General features: G+C 56.1%; 1 protein-coding gene across 1 annotated transcript in view; it reads right to left on the reverse strand.

Annotated features, from left to right (window-relative positions):
* JAKMIP3 (Janus kinase and microtubule interacting protein 3) overlaps window positions 1–23,564 on the reverse strand; it is a 114,464-nt gene that overhangs the window by 10,955 nt on the left and 79,945 nt on the right. The window contains 9 exon segments of the mRNA XM_017893862.1: window positions 5,371–6,079; window positions 6,082–6,168; window positions 6,171–6,266; window positions 6,269–6,416; window positions 7,265–7,306; window positions 14,014–14,079; window positions 15,363–15,566; window positions 22,616–22,693; window positions 22,779–22,847. Coding sequence (XP_017749351.1) covers window positions 5,976–6,079; window positions 6,082–6,168; window positions 6,171–6,266; window positions 6,269–6,416; window positions 7,265–7,306; window positions 14,014–14,079; window positions 15,363–15,566; window positions 22,616–22,693; window positions 22,779–22,847 — 894 coding nt within the window. The 3' untranslated portion in view covers window positions 5,371–5,975.

Consider the following 23,564-nt stretch of genomic DNA (forward strand, 5'->3'; position numbering starts at 1 on the left):
GAGGGAGGGAGGGAGAGAGGGAGAGAGAGGGAGGGAGGGAGAGAAGGAGAGAGAGGGAGGGAGGGAGAGAAGGAGAGAGAGAGAGGGAGGGAGGGAGGGAGGGGGAGAGAGGGAAGGAGAGAGAGAGGGAAGGAGAGAGAGGGAGGGAGAGATGGAAGGAGAGAGAGAGGGAGGGGGAGAGAGAGGGAAGGAGAGAGAGCAGGAGGAGAGAGAGAGAGCGGGAGGAGGGAGAGAGAGCGGGAGGAGGGAGAGAGAGAGTGGGAGGAGAGAGAGAGGGAAGGAGAGAGAGAGACGGAAGGAGAGAGAGAGAGAAGGAGAGAGAGAGAGAGGGAAGGAGAGAGAGGGGGAAGGAGAGGGGGGGGAAGGAGAGAGAGAGAGGGAAAGAGAGAGAGGGAAGGAGGGAAGCACAGGTATGTGGGTGTGCACAGGTTGGTTTGCACACGTATTTCCAGGCTGTCTCTGAGAGGACCTGGAAATACTGTCACCCCAGTAGCAACAAGCACACCCTGGTCCAGAGACCTTGGTTTCTGAACACTGCTCTCCAACACAGAAGCCAGAGCTCCTTGGGGAAGGAGTTACGGACCCCGCCTTGTGGGGTCAGAGAGAAAGAGAGTGCTCTGCAGGGTGCCAGCCTGGAGGAGGCCTGGAGGCTCTGCGGCAGCCTCTGGGTGAGGAGACATTAACAGCCTCACTGGGCCATGACCCAGGGACAGACTGAATGGCCGGATGCACACAGTGCGATACACAGGCAAAGAAATAGGAGAAAAGGGGCAGGTCTTCTCTATAGGAAAATTCTAACCAATGAAATAGGAGGAAGGCGGAGAGGACGTCCCCACAGGAAGAAGTGCTGCAGGGAAGATCCACCAACGGGTGTGGAGATCCAGGCAACGTTCACGGAGAAATGTGGTCTTTCCAGTCTCGGCGAATCTCCCCCAGTGCACACATAAATTACACAGGGCTCCTTCTCAGTGGAGACCCTGGCAGACACCCCCTTAGCCAAGTGATCAAGGTTATGGCATCAGTGATGAAATACGCCCACCTCGGGCACCCTGGTGTGGTACTTAGGGTCCGTCACTCCTGGGGCATTCCCCCCAGATGCGTTACCTCCACAGAACCACAGGCCAGGCAGATCCTCCTGAGGAACCTACAAAATAGCCCGCTAGTTCTTATCCAAGCATCAAGGCCAAGAGTGATGAGGAAGAACTAAAAAGCTATCACTGACGGCAGGCACTACAGAGACAGGATGAGTGAATGCAATGTGGGATCCTGGAACAGAAAGAAGCATTTGCCAGGCGGAAACCTGGAGAAACCAGAAACCAGAACCCAGGTTGTGGCAAAGTTTTGAAAGTGTATCATGATTATGTAAGATAGGGACAGGCTGAACGCAGTGGCTCATACCTGTAATCCCAGCACTTTGGGAGGCCGAGGCAGGCAGATCATGAGATCAGGAGTTCGAGACCATCCTGGCTAACATGGTGAAACCCCATCTCAACTAAAAACACAAAAATTAGCCAGGCATGCTGGCAGGCGCCTGCCTGTAATCCCAGCCACTTGGGAGGCTGAGGCAGGTGAATTGCTTGAACCCAGGAGGAGGAGGTTGCGGTGAGCCAAGATCGTGCCAATGCACTCTAGCCTGGTGACAGAGCAAGACTCCATCTCAAAGAAAAGAAAAGAAAAGACAGGAACATCAGGGGAAGCAGGCTGAAGGGTACACAGGACTCTCTACACAATTTGTGCAATTTTAAGTCTAACATTATTTCAAAATAAAAAGTTGGGGAAAAAAGCTAATTGGAGAGAAGGGATACGCTCACTGAGACAGCACAGTAACATCTCGTGTCTCATTTACTGTGCAAAAATACGCTCGATCAGACATTGTCGCGATTCCTCTCCCATAGGGCAGGGCACACAGTGCACCTGCTGGGCTGTGGGTGAGGGGCCCTCTGCTTCTTATGGGTGTGGGGTTGGTGGTCTAGGGCTGGGAGTGGGGACTAGGGCACAAAAGCCCCTTGCTGGCTGCAAATTTAGGTAGTAGCTCTTTCGTGACACCCTTCAAACTCACGCTGGACACTGCACGCTCGGACCAGACACGGTGGGAGAGGATCCCGAGGGGATGACGGCCGCCTCACTTCAGAGGAGCCCTGTGGGCTGGTGGCCTCGGCCCAATGCCCCCGCTCTGTAGCTTCCCCCAAGGGAGCCTGCGCAGGCATCGCCCTCCTCTCCTCACTGGACTGAACAAGCTGAAGAGGACATGGCTTCTGGCGCTCCGGGCAGGACAGGTTTCCGCTCACAGCTCTCCCCACCCCTCGGGGTAGTTGCAGGGTTGGGTGACAGCCCTGGGGGAGCATCTGGGGCGGAGGTCTCTGCCTGGTGCCACGCGACGGCTTGGGGCCCATTGGCTCACGCATGTTTTCCTGCCGGGTCTAGTGTTCGAGGCTCGCTCCCTGATCCTGGGAGGCTGGCGGGACTGGCCGAGGAGAGCAGTCTTCTGTGCGGACCCGTACAGACGCCTTGTCCACGATGTGCCTGTAGCTTGTCAGCCCCCAAGTGGAGAAGCACCTGCCCACCTCTGTCCCCACTGTGCCCACGGGCCTGAGGCACAGTCTGCCCATTGCTGGCCGGCTGCCCTTCCCTGATGACAGTGTGGCCTGTCTACTCTGACCGCCCCACAGGCACACACTGGGAGCAGGAGAAGCCCTGAGTCACCTCCAGCTCCAGTACCCAGGAAATGGCTCCATCCAGGGACGTCGTCCATTCATGTCCAAGTCCCAGATGTCATCGAGGGCGGCTGTGGGGGGACCCTGCTCTCCAGGCCCCCCTCTCCTAGCCCGGGGTCCTCTCTGTGACCTGTTGTGGGGAACTGCTTGGGGCTCAGCATGGCCTGGATGGTCCACCTGCCCCTGCTGTGAGGCCTGGTCCTCAGGGGGTGGGAGTGACGTAGCCGGGAAGCCTCCGCGGGGATGTGCGTATGTCCACACCGTGTGTGTCGCTGCGCTGTGGGGCGTTCACTGGCCCCCACCACCCTCGGGGGACCCTGGAGGCAGTGGAGCTCCCGACCTCTAGCTGTGCTGTCCTTGCCGCACAATTAGAGATGCGCTGCTTGGAGCTCCAGCTTTTGCTGTGGGACCAGAAGTCCCTGGGGATGTGGGAGCCGTGTCCTGAGGGCTGGTGGGCCTGTAGTGCCCTCCTGTGCCAAGCAGCGGGTGTCCTTGGACAAGGCTGGGGCTGTTGACCTCCCACACCTTTTAGAATGAACCTCTGCAGAGAACTTTCTGGCCTGAGGCTGTGCCTGGGCGCACTTGGGGGACACAGGAGCCAGATTCTGCTTGGTACCCAGGTCCCGACCCACACAAGGACAACGCCTTATCCACAATGCATCTGGAGAACGCACCCCAGGGGACCTGCAAGATGGAGCCGCTGCCCGCCTCGTACCTCCTCCTCGCTACTGCCCCTCCTGAGTTGAGGGTGAAGACAGAGCCACTGCCCCCTCCTGAGTCGAGGGTGAAGATGGAGCCGCTGCCCCCTCCTGAGTCGAGGGTGGTGGTCACACCTCCTCCTCCCCCTCCCATTTTCTATGCAGGGGAGCATCTCCCAGGAACAACAGTGCCTGTAGCCCATGGCCGCTGCCCACTGCAGGAGACACAGCTGGCTCTCGGACAGGGTTTGTGTGGGTGGAGGACTACCCAGGTGCCAAGGCAAGAGACTGAAGGCACAAACTGTTTCAGTATAATAAAGAAAATAGTTAGAATAAGAATAGTCATAACACAAATTAGATATAAAGATGATCATGGACAATTATCAATCATTATTATAAACCATTAATCATCGGCTTTTAATATGACTCTTCGTTGTATTACTAATATAACCTAGGACTAACCGGCGGGCATAGGGTCAGGTGCTGAAGGGACATTGTGAGAAGTGACAGAAGGTGAGCCTTCTGTCACGCCCGCATAAGGGCCGCTTGAGGGCTCCTTGGTCAAGCGGTAACGCCAGTGTCTGGGAAGGCACCGTTACTTAGCAGACGGTGAAAGGGAGTCTCCTTTCCTTGGAGGAGTCGGGGAACACTCTGCTCCACCAGCTTCTTGTGGAAGGCTGGATATTATCCAGGTCTACCCACAGTCATCTGGCAGCCTAAACCCCTCCCTGTGGTGCTGTGCTTCAACGGTCACGCTCCTTGTCCACTTTCATGTTCCTCCCGTACTCCTGGTTCCTCTTTGAAGTTTGTAGAAGACAGCAGTAGAAGACATAGTGAAAGTCTTAAAGTCTTTGATCTTTCTTACAAGTGCAGAGAAGAAAACGCTGACGTATGCTGCCTTCCCTCTGCTTAGGCTACCTAAGAGGGAAGGGCCCCCTGTCCTGTCATCACATGATTTGCTTCACCTTGTCAATCACTTAGAAGATCCACCCTCCTTACCCTGCCCCCTTGTCTTGTATGCACTAAGTATCAGCGCGCCCAGCCGCTCAGGGCCACTGCCGGTCTCCACGTCTTGGTGGTAGTGGTCCCCCGGGCCCAGCTGTTTTCTCTTTATCTCTTTGTCTTGTGTCTTTATTTCTTACAATCTCTCATCTCCACACACAGGGAGAACACCTGCTAAGCCCCATAGGGCTGGACCCTATAGGTGTGGGTCAGAGGTGGGGAAGGTGGAGCGCTTTCTGGGTGGCCCCCCATGGGGCTGCCACTGCCTCCCCAAGAACCGGCTCACCCTGCCCCAGAGCCCCACAGACACGACGGATCTTCAAACTCTCCCATGGGGAACCCCGCTGGCAAGGAAAGCTCCATGGTGGAGCGAGCCCCGCCCAGTCCTGACCTCCTTCCCTGCTGGGAGCAACCAGAGTCGCCTCCCCAGAGTGGACACCTCAGGTGCTGGGTCCGAGTGAGGGACGGCGCTCACGGTCAGGTGCATGGGAGCAGCGGAGGGGGGTGCACTTGGAAAGCAGCCTCGATGCACCTACAGGGTTTCTCCCTTTTCTGCAAGCCTCTTCCTGCAAGTGGGAGGAGGGTCAGCTGTGCCAGATGCCAGGTCCCTGTGGGGCACCGTGTCTGCAGACCCTGCCCCCAGCAACGGCTCAGGCCACAGTCCACACGAGCCCCCAGACCCTGTCCCATGCGTGGCGGGAGAGGTGATCTTGACGGTCAGCAGTGGAGGGGCTGGCAGAGCCACACATGTGCAGACTGGGACACAGAGGCGTGCAGGAGAAGCTGGGGCTCACCTCGCAGGGAGGGTGCGCCAGCAAATTTAATTCTCATCTCAAACGGGGCTGAGTTCTCTAAGCAGAATTAGCAGGCCAGGAAGGGGGTGTGTCAGCTTGTGCAGGGTCACCACACAGGGCGGGAGGGAAAGGCCGTCCCTGTGGACAGACGGCAGCCCTTACCTGTCAGCTTCTTGGACCACGGTTCCCTTCTTGCGCCAGCAGAGCCACAGGTGCGTCCGCCGTCCCTCACCTGGGCTGCTCCTTGTGTGCGAAGGCTTGGGGTGAGGCTTCGGTTCCTGCTGGGGTCCATGGCCTGCAGGTCTGGCCTGCGCAGGGGCTTCCAGGCCAGGTGGCTCAGGTAGCTCTGGGCGCTCAGGGCCTCTGTGACTTCTGGAGATGCACTACGGAGGCAGCCTCTGGCATCCATGTTCCAGCTGGCTCTGCCCCCTCGTCCCATCTCCTGTCACCACGCTCCCCACGTCTTCCTTGGATCAGTCCCGTGGTGCTCCCAGCTGGTGGCCTTCCTGTCTCAGGCTGGGTAGGAAGGCAGAGGGTTGAGGGCACCCCGTGGCCCACGGCGGCCACGGCTCTTGTCTGTCCCCACAGAGATGACGATGAAGGAGGGTGGGGGTGGGTCTGTTGGCCAGCGGGTGTTCAGGACCCCAGCAACACATTGCAGCATTGGAGGGGCCACTGAGGTGTCAGGGAGCCCTCCCAGGACCATCCAGGGAGCCTCCTTGAATGAAGGTCACCATCCAGGCGGCGCAGTCACAGCCTTCATCTTGTCATTGGGCCATGCCTCTGTCGTTTCTGAAAATCTTCCTCCAGACACCGGTGGTAACTACCGTGAGGACCAAGAGAGGGGAGAGGACCCGAGGCTGGTGCTTCGCACAGAAGCACTTCTCACCCCTGCTTGGCAGGGAATGCTGCACATCCCTGGAACTGGGATGGGGACTGCCGTCCGGTAGGAGGGACCAGGGTCCAGCAGCCAAGGCCGGGCCTCTCCCAGAGAAGCCCCTGAGAATTTGGCAGAGCCAGTTCTAGTCCTGGCGCATCCCACGTGGACGGCAGCTTGCGCTGCACATGCTGCCCCTTCTCACTCTTCCTCCACGGGACGGGCGTGCAGAGACCAAGTCCCCCTGGGTCTTCAGGATGGAGACGCGATGTCCCGTTTTGTCCCTGCCCTCAGGTCCCACTGGAGGAAAAGGGTCCGATTCAACGTGGGGCTGTAAGAAAAGAAACGTAGAGTGCAGAGTCAGCGAGGCTCCGCTCGGCCAGAATGAGGGGTGAGGGGCGAGGGGCGAGGGACTGCGTGCAGAGGATATCAGGGAGGGTCCGCTCGGCCGGGGTGAGGGGTGAGGGGTGAGGGATGAGGGGTGAGGGGCGAGGGGCTGTGTGGAGAGGAAGATCCCTGCCCCCAGGGAAGCTCCTCTTGGGACCTGATGAAGGGTGGGGACTCGAGGACCGAGGTGACCGAGGTGAACGATGATGTGACGTCCTATTTGCCCCCCTTCCAGTTTGGAAGGAGGCAGACATTTATGCTGGCGGGTGCCATGGTAGCAGCAGCAGCAGCCGTGACCCGCAGACTCCAGCTATCCCGGCCTAGGCCGTTCCAGCCTGGCAGGGAGACCCAGCCCTCCTGGCTGAATCTCCAGCACCACCCAAGCCTGTACTCAGCAGCATCCAAAAAAGAATGAGGATGAATCACAGAACCACTGTGTCTGCCCCCAGGGCCTGCTGCCTAGTGCCACCGAAGCAGAAAGACCACCTAGAGAGGGTCCTGCACATTTCTGCTACACTGGGTTGGGGGGGTGGACCCTGCTCTCCTTCCCTCTCAGGAAAGGTGAGCACCTTGCAGCCTCTACAGTGGAAGACTCTGGGCCTGACCCCCAGGGAGGGACTTCCAGTGTTGAAGGACGCAGGTGGCTTTCTAACGACCCTTTTGGGGATGCTGGGCCATCGCCTTCTGGTTCATCAAATGGCAGGGGGGCAGCTCCCTGGCAGGGCAGGGGCCGAGGTGTCTTCCGGGAAGCAGAGCGGGACCCCTGCCAGGCCCCGCCAATGAAATACTCACCACGTTAGGGTGCCAAGATGGACTATGACCAGAGAATGAAAGCTAAGGAGAAAAATAAGAACAAAAATAAAAACTGAAACGGAAAGGGGAGGATGGAGACACGGAAGGAAAGAAAGAGAAAAAAGAGTTGGTAGTGCTTCTGGCAAGAAATACACGTGATTACAGACTGAAGACAGAGCTGTTGGCAGGGAGGAGAGGGCTCCATTTAGGACTGCCGAGGGAGGGATGCTGCCCAAATCCCCCGGGCTGAGGGGTGCTGCCGCCACCCCTAGGAACACGCTAAGGGACCCTGCACCATGCAGACTTGGGTGGTGGGTGCTGGTCGGGGACCCCACACCCAGCGTGTCCCCAGCAGCACAAGGCCAGCCTCCCGGGGACTCCTCCTCCCTGAAGTGACACCCATCGCTGAGACCTGCTGCAGGAATTCTCGGTGAGAGCACCAATGGGGTAATAATAATGGTGAAAGTTGTATTGAAAAACATTCCAGTTGCCCAGCAAACAAAAGCAGGCCTGTGACAATACTGTGGTCTCAGTCCCACCACAGGCAGCAAAGTACAACCAGAACCCTGAGTAGACAAAGCACACACAGCCTCACTCTGGGCTGGGGGTCGGGAGCCAGGCCCATCTGGACACGAGAGAAAATCGGGCAGTGGGGCATAGCTTGGAAATGAAGGGCTGTTTAGCTAGATTTAAGAAATAACACCTGACCTATTCTTTTCTTTGGAGACAGGATCTCAGTCGGTCACCCAGTCTGGAGTGCAGTGACGTAATCGTGGCTCACTGCAGCCTCAACCTCCCAGGCTCAGGAGATCCTCCCACCTCAGCCCCCTGAGTAACTGAGATTATAGGCACATGCCACCATGCCCAGCTATTTTTAAGAATTTTTTTCTAGAGAGAGGGTCTCACTATGTTACCCAGGCTGGTCTCGAAATCCTGGGCTCAAGCGATCCTCCCATCTAGGCCTCCTAAATTACTAGAATTACAGGCATGAGCCACCACGCCCAGCCCTCACATTTTTCTAGTATTTAATACAAACAAACGTCCTTAGGTTAAGATGCAAAATGAAACAGACCTTTGGTTTGGGGGGGAGACATTTGGTTTGGGGGGAGACATTTGGTTTGGGGGAGACATTTGGTTTGGGGGGAGCCCTCTGAGGCTCAAGCCCCAAGAACACTGTGTCCCCCCCGGCGTTGCTGGCAGCCCTGGTGTGCTAGTGGGTGCTTCCACACGTGGCCTGGTGTCCACTGGGGCCTCAAAGGCTGTGCCCTGAGTAACTCGTTCTTCAGGATGATGATTCTCACAGGCGGCAGTGAGCGCCCAGCGGAAGGGCTTAGGTGTCACTGCCTACGAGGGGCAGGGCAGGCCTAGGGTGGGATGTGGGATGACACATGGCCCCTCGAAGGTGACTGCTGTCCAGAGGGACCTGCTGTCTCCTGGCAAGTGCAGAGCATCTGTGGGCTGTTCCTCAGGCCAGGACCAGCACATGCCAACCATGGGGCGTCCTAATGCCAGCCTCCTGTACACTCCGGAAGGACGAGGCTGAAGGTGGGGCCACTGGCCACTTCATTCAGCCCCCGGTGGGAGTCGGTCACTTCAGTGAGCTCCACTGCACAGACTTAGCACAAAGTCTCACTCTGGGCTGGGGGTTGGGAGCCAGGGCCCCAGGACCAATCACAACAGAGTGAACACTCTCACCCCCAGACATCACTGAACCAGCCCCACGTGGGAGAACAAGCCCTGCCCTGAACACCTGCAGGCATCCCCGGGAGGGTAGGGACTCTGCTGTGCTCCCCTCACCCTGACTTGGGGAGCACCAAGCCTGTTATGTGCATGGACAGAGCACCCCTGACCCCACACCTCCTGGAGCCAGGACCCTGAGAAAGAGCCAGACAGCCCTCCCAGCCCTGGCGTGTGGCCTCAAACTAACTGCACTTCAACGGGTGCTTCTGATCTGGGAACTTGATTCTTAGACCAGCGCAAGGTGAACCTGCAGGGATCAAAGGCTTCCACACAGTCCAGGCTTCCGTGATGAGAGGAACCCGAGGCCATTGGCTCCAGATGGGGAAACTGAGGCCACAAGAGGATAGGCTCCTCTGAGGTCGCATGGCTGGGCGCTGGCAGGGGCATTCCTAGACCCCAGGGCTCCTGTCTCCCGGTCCAGAGCCCTTGCAGCCACCACCCTGCAGGCTTTTTCTGCTCAGCTCCACCCAGTCTTCAGGTGGCCGCCTCCTGCCGCTGCTGGGAGCTAAGTCTGCTGCCCCCACGGCCTGGAGCTGAGTGACTCAGGTGGGAGTGGCCCTCTCCCTTGATCTTAACAAGCAAACCCCCAACTGCATTTGTTTTACCTTTTCCTCCAGTTCCTTTATTTGTCTCTTCTGAGCTTCTATTCTTTCTTCTAACTCTTTAATTCTCTGCAAGGTTAAAAGGAAAAAAATCTTCAATAGTCACAGTATTTGGAAAACCCAAATCCTTCAAGATTTTCATTCATTTCCTTGGTAACAAATGGTGGCAGAGCAACTGGCATGGCCATGGGCTGTGGCTCCTGACGAGGACACAAGCCTTTGCTGCACTGCTCCAGCAGGAGAGCAGAGGGCCTTCCCCATGCCACACTCCCTGTGGTGGGAACAGTATGTGTCTGATTCCTGCAACTTCAGCTCAGAAAGCACAATGCCAGACATCCAGGGAAATGGTTGGAATGCATTCCCGGTCCCCCCAGATGCCACTGCAGCAGAGTAAGGGGCCGCCAGAGGGTCACAGGAGAGCTGGGCCTAGAATCTCCTGGTGAGGGGGATGCCAGTGCCTGGGGTCCCCCAAGCATCTGAGCTCCAACCACAGCCCCTCTGAGGCAACAAAGGGGTTGCAGGTGACTGTCCTCACCCTGAGCCCCCAGAGACCAAAGGGGCCCAGGAGGCTAACGAGGAGCCAGCAGAGCATGTCCAACATTAGCCCACCGATGCCCACGGCCAGCTGGCACACAGGGCACTTGTTTATGTGAATTTCAATTAAGCCTTCGCTAGGAGGGTTCTTCACAAGGAGTACATCCATAAAGCCGCCTCCCAGCCAACCTGGCTCATGGAGGAGCTGGGCTGTGCCTACACATCTGGGTCGTCCAGTCTGTGAGGCTCCTCATCTCCCATTAGAGCAGAACTGACCCAACAGGCCTGAGGTCCCACAGTGCCCTGAGGCCAAGGCAGGCCAGGGCTGCTGTCCCCAGAGAACACCCTTGCCATCAGGAAACGGTGTCATGGAAAAGACATAGTAGCCAGGGGTCCAAAAGAGGGGAACTGCCACCCAGAGGCCTCTGCAACATGCCCAGGACACAAGGCTGGTGAGGGAGGCAGTCTGGCCTGAGTGCCTGCCACTGACAGGCATGGCCATCAGGGGCATGGCCATCAGGGGCGTGACCACAAGAGGGCATGGCCAACAGGGGGCGTGGCCATTCTAGGGCATGATCATCAGAAGGTGTGGCCATCCAAGGCTGTGTGTGTGGAAGGCATGACAATGGAGGGGCATGGCCATTGGGGCACGGCTACCAGGGTGTAGCCATCAGAATATGTGTTATGAGGGGTGTGGCCACCGGAGGGTGGGGCCACAGAGGCGTAGTCGTTGGAGATGTGGCCACGGGACGCCCCGCCTGGCTCTGTGCAGGCCCGGGGCCAGGTCTTTACCCCAGTCCCACTCCCGCCTGCCCCGTACCTGCTGAGCCAGCTGCAGCAGCTCCATACGCTCGCAGGATCTGGGCATCCCGCTCGCGCAGCTCACTCATAACTTGGCGTTTCCACTGCTCCACAGCCACCTTGAGCTTCTCGCGCTCCTCCTCTGACAGCAGCTCAGCCACCTTGGCCCCGGCCTCCTGCTGCAGGGCGTCATACAGCATGGCTTCCAGCTCCAGGATGTGCTGGGGCGGAAGGGGAGATGCCTTAGTCCTTGCCTTCTCCCCAGAACAAACCTTTCAGGAAGGGCAATGGAGGCCGGGCCACCCTCCGCCTGGGAGCGAGTCCAGGAGGATGTGCAACAGACAGGAACCCAGTGCTGTGGCCTCTGCAGAAGGACTGGGGCCCCATGGACCTCCCCAGTCTGTGAGAAGACCCTAGAAGCAGAGACGCTGACCAGGCCAGCAGAAGCAGGACCCTGAGCCCCAGGGTGGGGAGGACTGAGCTATGAAGTGGGGAAGCTGAGTGGGAGGTGGAGGGGCTGCAGGTGGCCTGTGGGGACACAGCAAGGTGGGAGGGAGCTGAGCGGGGGGTCACACGCTGCCTCCCCAATCCAGTTCATAGACCCATGTAACCCGATCCTGGTGCTATAACCAGCAGCCAAAATACATAATAACCCAGCAGCCAAAACACATAATAACCCAGCAGCCAAAACACATAATAACCCAGTAGCCAAAGTACACACCTTTTCATAAATTCCTGGGGTTTGGCAGTTTGCTCTGCATATTTCAAAGCTTTTCTTAGGCAAATTTTATTGATACAATCTTTGTAAAAAACAAATTCTCACACTACAGAGGCTCTTTCTTCCCAACCAAATATAACATCTTCAGAGAAAGCAGAAATATTAGGAAATGGAAAAAAAATACTTTTGGGCCTCAGTTACACTTTATTGTTCTTGACGGCCACAAAATAAACTGTCCCCAGCTGTCACAACCAGCTCACATATCAACCTCCACTTCTCAGAGCAAAAGAGCTCAGTGCCTTTAAGATGAGCTCCAGCTTCTAAAATAAACCTGGTCGACTGCTGATTTGGAACTAACCTCACAGTGGCTTCACGTGCACCTGGTGGTGGGAGGTGCTCACCAGGACCTCCGCGGTGACATGAACTGTGGGCTGCCTGGATGGGCCTTCCTGCCTTCGGCAGCCACACAGACCACGGTCTACCACACCCATGTCCAGAGAGGCAAAGTTGGCACTAGCCCCTGCCGTAAACAGCCGCCATTGCCCCAGGAGGAACCAGCTCTTCCCCTCCTTGCCCCAGTGTCTCCCAGCAGCAGAGCAGGAAGTGCAGAAAAAAACCTCAGTGCTCACAGGCCTGTGGGTCACCTGAGGGCACCTGAGTGACCGAGAGCCACACCATGAACGACATAGAAGAGAACCAGGCAAGTGAGCAGGGAAAGGGAAGGAAATCAACAGTGAACTCAGAAAACTCGGAGCAACCCAAATGAGGAGGCCTTCCTGTTGGAAGTGGAGAAAGAGGCCCCTCAAATATCACACAGGAAGCGGACCCACCAGCATCATCCAAGAAGAGACCCCACACCAGCATCACACAGGGAGAGACTCCCCAACATCACACAGGGAGAGACCCCCCCAGCATCACACAGGGAGAGACACCCTCAGCATCACACAGGGAGAGACCCCCCCAGCATCACACAGGGAGAGACCCCCCAGCATCACACAGGGAGAGACCCCCCCANGAGACATTTGGTTTGGGGAGACATTTGGTTTGGGAGGAGACATTTGGTTTTGGGGAGACATTTGTTTTGGGGAGACATTTGGCTTGGGGAGACATTTGGTTTGGGGGGAGACATTTGGTTTGGGGAGACATTTGGTTTGGGGGGAGCCCTCTGAGGCTCAAGCCCCAAGAACACTGTGTCCCCCCCGGCGTTGCTGGCAGCCCTGGTGTGCTAGTGGGTGCTTCCACACGTGGCCTGGTGTCCACTGGGGCCTCAAAGGCTGTGCCCTGAGTAACTCGTTCTTCAGGATGATGATTCTCACAGGCGGCAGTGAGCGCCCAGCGGAAGGGCTTAGGTGTCACTGCCTACGAGGGGCAGGGCAGGCCTAGGGTGGGATGTGGGATGACACATGGCCCCTCGAAGGTGACTGCTGTCCAGAGGGACCTGCTGTCTCCTGGCAAGTGCAGAGCATCTGTGGGCTGTTCCTCAGGCCAGGACCAGCACATGCCAACCATGGGGCGTCCTAATGCCAGCCTCCTGTACACTCCGGAAGGACGAGGCTGAAGGTGGGGCCACTGGCCACTTCATTCAGCCCCGGTGGGAGTCGGTCACTTCAGTGAGCTCCACTGCACAGACTTAGCACAAAGTCTCACTCTGGGCTGGGGTTGGGAGCCAGGGCCCCAGGACCAATCACAACAGAGTGAACACTCTCACCCCAGACATCACTGAACCAGCCCCACGTGGGAGAACAAGCCCTGCCCTGAACACCTGCAGGCATCCCCGGGAGGGTAGGGACTCTGCTGTGCTCCCCTCACCCTGACTTGGGGAGCACCAAGCCTGTTATGTGCATGGACAGAGCACCCCTGACCCCACACCTCCTGGAGCCAGGACCCTGAGAAAGAGCCAGACAGCCCTCCCAGCCCTGGCGTGTGGCCTCAAACTAACTGCACTTCAACGGGTGCTTCTGATCTGGGAACTTGATTCTTAGACCAGCGCAAGGTGAACCTGCAGGGATCAAAGGCTTCCACACAGTCCAGGCTTCCGTGATGAGAGGAACCCGAGGCCATTGGCTCCAGATGGGGAAACTGAGGCCACAAGAGGATAGGCTCCTCTGAGGTCGCATGGCTGGGCGCTGGCAGGGGCATTCCTAGACCCCAGGGCTCCTGTCTCCCGGTCCAGAGCCCTTGCAGCCACCACCCTGCAGGCTTTTCTGCTCAGCTCCACCCAGTCTTCAGGTGGCCGCCTCCTGCCGCTGCTGGGAGCTAAGTCTGCTGCCCCACGGCCTGGAGCTGAGTGACTCAGGTGGGAGTGGCCCTCTCCCTTGATCTTAACAAGCAAACCCCAACTGCATTTGTTTTACCTTTTCCTCCAGTTCCTTTATTTGTCTCTTCTGAGCTTCTATTCTTTCTTCTAACTCTTTAATTCTCTGCAAGGTTAAAAGGAAAAAAATCTTCAATAGTCACAGTATTTGGAAAACCCAAATCCTTCAAGATTTTCATTCATTTCCTTGGTAACAAATGGTGGCAGAGCAACTGGCATGGCCATGGGCTGTGGCTCCTGACGAGGACACAAGCCTTTGCTGCACTGCTCCAGCAGGAGAGCAGAGGGCCTTCCCCATGCCACACTCCCTGTGGTGGGAACAGTATGTGTCTGATTCCTGCAACTTCAGCTCAGAAAGCACAATGCCAGACATCCAGGGAAATGGTTGGAATGCATTCCCGGTCCCCCCAGATGCCACTGCAGCAGAGTAAGGGGCCGCCAGAGGGTCACAGGAGAGCTGGGCCTAGAATCTCCTGGTGAGGGGATGCCAGTGCCTGGGGTCCCCAAGCATCTGAGCTCCAACCACAGCCCCTCTGAGGCAACAAAGGGGTTGCAGGTGACTGTCCTCACCCTGAGCCCCAGAGACCAAAGGGGCCCAGGAGGCTAACGAGGAGCCAGCAGAGCATGTCCAACATTAGCCCACCGATGCCCACGGCCAGCTGGCACACAGGGCACTTGTTTATGTGAATTTCAATTAAGCCTTCGCTAGGAGGGTTCTTCACAAGGAGTACATCCATAAAGCCGCCTCCCAGCCAACCTGGCTCATGGAGGAGCTGGGCTGTGCCTACACATCTGGGTCGTCCAGTCTGTGAGGCTCCTCATCTCCCATTAGAGCAGAACTGACCCAACAGGCCTGAGGTCCCACAGTGCCCTGAGGCCAAGGCAGGCCAGGGCTGCTGTCCCCAGAGAACACCCTTGCCATCAGGAAACGGTGTCATGGAAAAGACATAGTAGCCAGGGGTCCAAAAGAGGGGAACTGCCACCCAGAGGCCTCTGCAACATGCCCAGGACACAAGGCTGGTGAGGGAGGCAGTCTGGCCTGAGTGCCTGCCACTGACAGGCATGGCCATCAGGGGCATGGCCATCAGGGGCGTGACCACAAGAGGGCATGGCCAACAGGGGGCGTGGCCATTCTAGGGCATGATCATCAGAAGGTGTGGCCATCCAAGGCTGTGTGTGTGGAAGGCATGACAATGGAGGGGCATGGCCATTGGGGGCACGGCTACCAGGGTGTAGCCATCAGAATATGTGTTATGAGGGGTGTGGCCACCGGAGGGTGGGGCCACAGAGGCGTAGTCGTTGGAGATGTGGCCACGGGACGCCCCGCCTGGCTCTGTGCAGGCCCGGGGCCAGGTCTTTACCCCAGTCCCACTCCCGCCTGCCCCGTACCTGCTGAGCCAGCTGCAGCAGCTCCATACGCTCCCGCAGGATCTGGGCATCCCGCTCGCGCAGCTCACTCATAACTTGGCGTTTCCACTGCTCCACAGCCACCTTGAGCTTCTCGCGCTCCTCCTCTGACAGCAGCTCAGCCACCTTGGCCCCGGCCTCCTGCTGCAGGGCGTCATACAGCATGGCTTCCAGCTCCAGGATGTGCTGGGGCGGAAGGGGAGATGCCTTAGTCCTTGCCTTCTCCCCAGAACAAACCTTTCAGGAAGGGCAATGGAGGCCGGGCCACCCTCCGCCTGGGAGCGAGTCCAGGAGGATGTGCAACAGACAGGAACCCAGTGCTGTGGCCTCTGCAGAAGGACTGGGGCCCCATGGACCTCCCCAGTCTGTGAGAAGACCCTAGAAGCAGAGACGCTGACCAGGCCAGCAGAAGCAGGACCCTGAGCCCCAGGGTGGGGGAGGACTGAGCTATGAAGTGGGGAAGCTGAGTGGGAGGTGGAGGGGCTGCAGGTGGCCTGTGGGGACACAGCAAGGTGGGAGGGAGCTGAGCGGGGGGTCACACGCTGCCTCCCCCAATCCAGTTCATAGACCCATGTAACCCGATCCTGGTGCTATAACCAGCAGCCAAAATACATAATAACCCAGCAGCCAAAACACATAATAACCCAGCAGCCAAAACACATAATAACCCAGTAGCCAAAGTACACACCTTTTCATAAATTCCTGGGGTTTGGCAGTTTGCTCTGCATATTTCAAAGCTTTTCTTAGGCAAATTTTATTGATACAATCTTTGTAAAAAACAAATTCTCACACTACAGAGGCTCTTTCTTCCCAACCAAATATAACATCTTCAGAGAAAGCAGAAATATTAGGAAATGGAAAAAAAATACTTTTGGGCCTCAGTTACACTTTATTGTTCTTGACGGCCACAAAATAAACTGTCCCCAGCTGTCACAACCAGCTCACATATCAACCTCCACTTCTCAGAGCAAAAGAGCTCAGTGCCTTTAAGATGAGCTCCAGCTTCTAAAAATAAACCTGGTCGACTGCTGATTTGGAACTAACCTCACAGTGGCTTCACGTGCACCTGGTGGTGGGAGGTGCTCACCAGGACCTCCGCGGTGACATGAACTGTGGGCTGCCTGGATGGGCCTTCCTGCCTTCGGCAGCCACACAGACCACGGTCTACCACACCCATGTCCAGAGAGGCAAAGTTGGCACTAGCCCCTGCCGTAAACAGCCGCCATTGCCCCAGGAGGAACCAGCTCTTCCCCTCCTTGCCCCAGTGTCTCCCAGCAGCAGAGCAGGAAGTGCAGAAAAAAACCTCAGTGCTCACAGGCCTGTGGGTCACCTGAGGGCACCTGAGTGACCGAGAGCCACACCATGAACGACATAGAAGAGAACCAGGCAAGTGAGCAGGGAAAGGGAAGGAAATCAACAGTGAACTCAGAAAACTCGGAGCAACCCAAATGAGGAGGCCTTCCTGTTGGAAGTGGAGAAAGAGGCCCCTCAAATATCACACAGGAAGCGGACCCACCAGCATCATCCAAGAAGAGACCCCACACCAGCATCACACAGGGAGAGACTCCCCCAACATCACACAGGAAGAGGCCCCCCCAGCATCACACAGGGAGAGACACCCTCAGCATCACACAGGGAAAGACACCCTCAGCATCACACAGGGAGAGACCCCCCCAGCATCACACAGGGAGAGACCCCCCCAGCATCACACGAGGAGAGATCCCCCCAGCATCACACAGGAAGAGACACCCCCAGCATCACACAGGGAGAGATCCCCCCCAGCATCACACAGAAAGAGACACTCCCAGCATCACACAGGGAAAGATCCCCCAATATCACACAGGAAGAGACCCCCCCCAGCATCACACACAGAGAGGCCCCCCAGCATCACAGGGAGAGGCCCCCCTGCCCAGCATCTCACAGGAAGATGCCCCTCCCACAGCATCTCACAGGAAGATGCCCCTCCCACAGCATCTCACAGGAAGATGCCCCTCCCACAGCATCTCACAGGAAGACGCCCCCAGTCCCCTCCAGAGTAGGGGGCATTAATCCTGGTCCAACCAGCAACCATGTGCCCCCCTCCCCACTGGTCTTTGGGGCTGAATGATCCCCTGAGCAGTTGGCCCCATCTGAGGCCTGAGAACACAGCTACTGTGGAGGTGGCAGAGAGAGATGGCCTCGCAGAAAGCTGAAGCAGTGCTGATTTGATCTTCTGGAAATGTGTGCGGAGACCCACATCTCTAATCCCATGGGGTGTCCACAGGACGTTTGATCACAAGGACCATGGTGGCAGTTCCTCTAGGCCAGGGCCCCCACTCCTGGAGCTTTCTGTGCTCAGATTCTGCATTCTGGTCAGGTCAAGGGGGCCCACAGGCTACTTCTCCAATCATGGGACAACTCTCCCGACCCAGTGGAGGGATTCTGGGCCTGAGGCATCACTCCAGACACAATCTTAAACAAAGGGGATTATCTGTGACATTAGGGTGGAAAAGGTGGATGGCTGAGTAGACAGATGCTGCCTGGGGGCGGGGTGGGGGCTGCCATCCTGGAGGTGCGTAATTTTCCTTTTCCTCTTACACATGCCTCACACACACCTCAAAGTCATGCTGAAAGAAAACATTGCAATATTTTTGTACAATCTTTTTTTTTGGTATGAAGGACAAATTTGAAATTATGCCATAAAACCTGGAGACCATCAACCTCGTAAAAATTACCCATATTCTTCCAGGCCCTCAAAACAGTGTTTGACATCAAAGAGCAACTGACAAGCTGGGTGAAATATATGCAATGTACCATTCTTCTGAGTGAGGAAATAAGGGAAATATTTGCAATGAATGGCAAAGGGTTGGTTGCCTTTTTTTATCAAGAACTCTGACCAAAAGGTAGATAGCATGAGAGAGAGGTGGGAAAGGTCACAAACAGACGCGGCGTGGAGTTGCATAGAAACATGTTAAACTTTGAGCTCACCAGGAGACACGCCTGCTAGGACTGCACCAGGCAGCTGCACACCATGTGGTGGAAGTTTGGGGTGCAAGTTGTACCTACTATGGGGAGAAATATTCAACAGTTCCTAACAATGTGTTAAGTGTGCATAACCCTTTGGTTGATCCAAAGAATATTTCCTGCAGATAATTTCTATTTGTGTGTCGGGACGTCAGAAATGGATAGGAATTGCTGTTTTGCTGGTGATAGCTAATGCATGGACACTACCTAAGTCCACTACTGGGGACAAACAGTCCATGATGCGCTCACACCAAGTCGCCTCTTGGGCTGGTGGGAAGCGCCCTGGCTGTGCATGGTCAGGTGAAAGGGAAGCGTGCTGCAGCTCATTGGGGTTCTCAGGCTGTCCCTGAAAATGTACATGCACACACATGTGGGGTGTAATCCGGGAAGGAAAAGAGAACCAGCAAGTGGGTCCCCTTTGTCGGTGGCATCTGGAGTCCAGAGAACAGGAATGGAAAGAAAATGTCCTTTCCTACTGTGAACATTTCCTACCATTGGCGTGATGACCATCTCTCAGAAGATTTCAGACAGCAAGCCTCAGATAAGCATGGGGACCCCACTTTTGCAAAAATACTATGCATATCCCCATCCTGCCAAGAGACCACCAGGAGAGAAACCAGAATGCCCACAGTCTTTCTCTGTGCTGGGCACATGGTGAATTTTTTCTTGGATTTTCTGTGTTGTAAATTAGAACTGTACGTTGATTCTTTCTTCATTCAGAAAAAAAGGCAATATTAAAAAAAGAAATGCATGCCCTTCTCTTCCCTTTCCTGTCTCAAGGTGGGCTGGATTTAAAAACCTTCGAACAATCCTTAGCTCTTTTCCTCTTCACCTATGCATCACCCACAAAGCACCTGCTGCCTGCCAGGCCTTGTGCTGGTCTAGGAGACCAGATGGTAGCAGATGCACACGATCCCTGCTTGCCCCATAGAAAGGCAGACCCATTTCCACGAGTGGGGCGTGTCAGAGCCACCTCACTGGGAGTCAGGGAAGGTTTCCTAGAGGAGATGAGGTGTTAAACTGAGGCTTGCAGTGTCAGTCAGGGATGGGCAGGAGAAGGAAAGGGAGGGAGCCCCAGAAGGACGGAACAGCACCAGCGAAGGCTGGGTGGGGTCCTCCGTCTCCTGGCCTGCGGTGGTGGTGGCTGCATAGCAGTGGAGATGCCTACCAACTAGGCTGATCCCTAGCTGGATCCCAGCTGTCTCTCTAACCAGGAAGTGACGTGGGCCTTGGTGTTCATGGGAGATCACTGTTCTAGAGGGTTCTTCCTTATCCAGCAGAGAGGAACTTGTCTATGCCAGCAATCAGCATGAACAGGATGAGGAAGATGAGGGGGTATGAGGAGGGTGGAGAGCCAAGGGGCTTCGGGGGACAGAGACGGAGCTGAGGGAGGGAGGCGGGAGCCTAGAGCCTGGAGGACCTGTCGCCTTGCCAAGAAGGTCTCTCCGGTAAGGGCAGCCAGGCATCCCAGAAGGCGTGGGCAGAGGAGTATCAGCTGGCTGCAGCATGGATGACCTGGGGCACTGAGGGGCCTCTGCTTTTTACATCAAGCAGCCACCCACTTCCAGCCTCTTTCCTTCTGACCAAAGCAGGCAAGACCCAGAGGACTGCCCGGGAAGCTAAGCCTGCAGCAGCCTGCGCCTGGGGGCCGCCCTATGAGCAGGGTGGACAGACATGCGGCGTGCTGTGCAGGTCCCCGGCCACCTGGAGGGACGCAGGTCTCACCACCGCTGGGGCCAGCTCACCCGGGACTGGCTCTCAGTACCCAGAGGCCATGAGGACGGTGGCCCGGGAAGGACAGCTGGCAACCTGTGAGCTGCTCCCACGCAGGCATGTGCACACGTGCTGGTCAGCAATAGTGAAACTAACCATAGCAACAGGAGGGCCATTACCAGTTTAGCCAGGACTAGCCTCCATGCCCAGCATCTTACAGGAACTCCCAATCCCTAGTGGTTACTGGCTGAATTGGGCCTCAAACCCAGGTCATCTGCTTCCAAAGCCTCCCATGGCTCCCACACTGGCTTCCACAGCAACTGACACGGGCCTTGCACCCCTGCCCAGGATGCCAGGTGCCTGGTGTGACTGCTCTTTGCTCTGTAGGGTTCTGCTTTTGAGCCCTGGCCCCTCTATGTGAGGAACTCGCATCCACAAGTGCAGGAAGGAGAGATGCCTAGTGCGGCAGTCATGGCTGTGGGTGCAGGGGAAGAATGCTGAGATTCGACTCCTGCCTTCATTCTGACTGCGTGTCCTTGGGCAGGTCATCAGCTTCTGTGCCTGGCTGGCCAGATCAGTGCCTGCCACATGGGAAAGCCTCTTGAGTAGGCTCTCATTATAATACTATCATTATCATCCTCATCATCACCACCACCATCACCATCATCATCAATCACCATTGTCACCATGATGATCGCCATCATCAATCACCATCATCACCATCATGATCGCCATCATCACCACCACTACCACTACTGTCATGATCATCACCATCATATCACCACCATCACTAACACCACTAACACCACCATCATCCATGATATCATCATCACACCAGCAGTCATCACCTAATCATCACCATTACCACTACTACCACCACCGTCATCATGATCACTTGCCGATCATCATCACCATATAACTATTATCACATCACATGATCACCATCATCACTACCAGCATGCATCACGTTTATCACCATCATCACTATAGCAGCATCATCATGATCATCGCCAATGAGTCATCACCATCACATCATGACCACTACCACATCATCACGATCATACATGCCTCACATCACCACCATCAATCACCCATCTCCACCACTGCCAATCACAATAACCCATGATGAGCATCATAATCACGTCATCATCATTACCACCAGCATCATGATAACCATTTATCACATTATAATCACCATCATCACCATCACCATACCATTCATCATGTCATCACCACATCCATCACCACCATCATCACACCATCATCACCATCATCACCATCCCACTGTAACTATTATCACCATCATCAATCACCATTTCACCCATCACCACTACAACATCATGATCATCGCCATGATCAACCACCGATCATCACCATCACCCAACTACCACATTATCATGATCATCACCACTATCATCACCATTATCACCATCACTACCACCGCCATCACCATAACCATTATCACCATCATGATCACCATCATCACCATCAAGATCACCATCATCACTACCACCAGCATCATGATAACCATTATCACCATCATAATCACCATCATCACCATCACCACTACCACTACCATCATCATGATCATCACTACCATCATCACCATTATCACCATCACCACTACCACCACCATCATCAAGATCATCATCACCACCACTATCACCACCACCACCACTACCACCATCACCATTATCACTGCCAGCAAAATCATCACCACCACCATTATCATCACCATCATCATCACCATCACTCTGAGAGTTCCCAGGCTGACTTGGCCCCAGGAATGAGTATTTTCATCCCAGCCCACCTTCCCTTGCTTTGAGTAGCCAAGCAGGTCTCCTCACAGGCATGACAGTCAAGATCCTGCCTGCTGGGCTGGGTCCCAAGGTGAACCTCTTGGTGGTGATACTTGTCTTTCCACAACACGACCTGAATATCCTCCCGGTCGTACCTTCTGTCACGTGATAGGAGTCCAGCAGGGACAGATGATTGCTTGTGCAGTCACGGGGGAAGTAGCTCCCAGCAGGGGAACCCAGTTCTGAAGCCTAGTTTTCAACCTAGAAATGTCCTATGCTCCTCCCAGCCACAGCAGATGAAATAAAACAAGACCACGCCTTCCACTAGTGAGCAGGCTGTTGTCCCAGAACAGCCACCGGTTTCTCAGGGGAGGGGTGGGAGGTAGACACCAGCCCACACCAATGCCTGGATAGCCTTTAGGAATCAGGGTGTGTTTCTGAGCCCGAGTGACCTGCACAAAGACTGCTGAACGTTCTCATGGCACAATGTGGGTTTAGGCCCCCTCAACTAATCCTACTCTGTTTATGAAGCTCCAAGTGAAGACCCTATCAGACAGCTCTGGAGAGCCAGGGCCTGCTGTGCAGGTGTCATTAGGGGCTGTTAGGGGCCCTGTAACCTGATTCGCATAGGCACCTGAGGCACTGCTGGGCACCTGAGCCACGTGGCTGTTTTCACCCCAATGCCCCTCCCCAGGGTTCCAGCAGCCTTGTGCCTCTCACCTTGTGGGCCTGGTCCAAGGCCTGTTTCCGGTAGTCCAGCTCCTCATCCAGGTAGCCCTTCTGCTTACTGAACAGCTCCTGAAACACAGGAGGACCATGCCTCTGTCTCGGATGTCCCACCTGCAGCACCGAGCCGCAGAACCTCAGGGAAGGTGCCACCAACCTTCTCACTCTCCAGATCCACCATCTTCCGCTGCAGTGCCGCCTCTGTCTCCTCAATCTGCTGGAGCCACTGGGCACAAACAGAACAAGCAGGACAATGACCCCTAGAGTCCCCCACCCCAGCTTGTGGAGACAGCTGGGAGAGAAGCCAGGGCAGCCTGGGTCTTCCTTCCTCTTCTCCTTAGGGAGGGGAGAGCTCAGCCCTCTCCAGGGAGTTGGGGCTGCGCTGGAATCATGGCCCTGCCCCTCCCACCCTTCAGGTGTCCAGGAAGCCTGCCCCTGACACCACCTCCAGGAGAGAGGAGACACTGGCTTGGGGCACTGTGGGAGAGACATATCTGCAGAGCTCTGCCACCACAGGCAGGGAGGGGTGGCCTGTTTCTCCAAACCCCTATGTGCCAGGAGCACCCCTTCTCCTTGCTGTGGGAGGCCCAGCCCACCAGGCAGGTCAGGGCCAGTGGTGGGACTAGGAGCAGGTGGTGGGCTGGGTGGCTCCAGAAGGGGGTCAGAATAAGTTGAACAGAGAATGCTGCCTGCACACTCACCACACCTTCCTGCCTTTGGGAGGAAACCCAGACAGGGTTGGTGTCAGAGCACAGTGGAGCTGAATCTGTCCTTTGCAAACATGCACAGTGGGTGCTGTCTGACCTGAGTATGCCAGATCTCCCAGGGCAGACAGTGTTTAGTGGACCCCCCAAACCTGGTCCTGCAGGCCCTCCTCCCAAGAAGATCACCTTCTCTGAGCTGAGCAGGGCAGGAGACCCCAGGAGCCCGGCCCTCTCCCAAG

The sequence above is a fragment of the Rhinopithecus bieti genome, unplaced genomic scaffold (assembly GCF_001698545.2).
Source record: "Rhinopithecus bieti isolate Rb0 unplaced genomic scaffold, ASM169854v2 scaffold_24263, whole genome shotgun sequence".
In the NCBI taxonomy this organism is placed as follows: domain Eukaryota; kingdom Metazoa; phylum Chordata; class Mammalia; order Primates; family Cercopithecidae; genus Rhinopithecus; species Rhinopithecus bieti.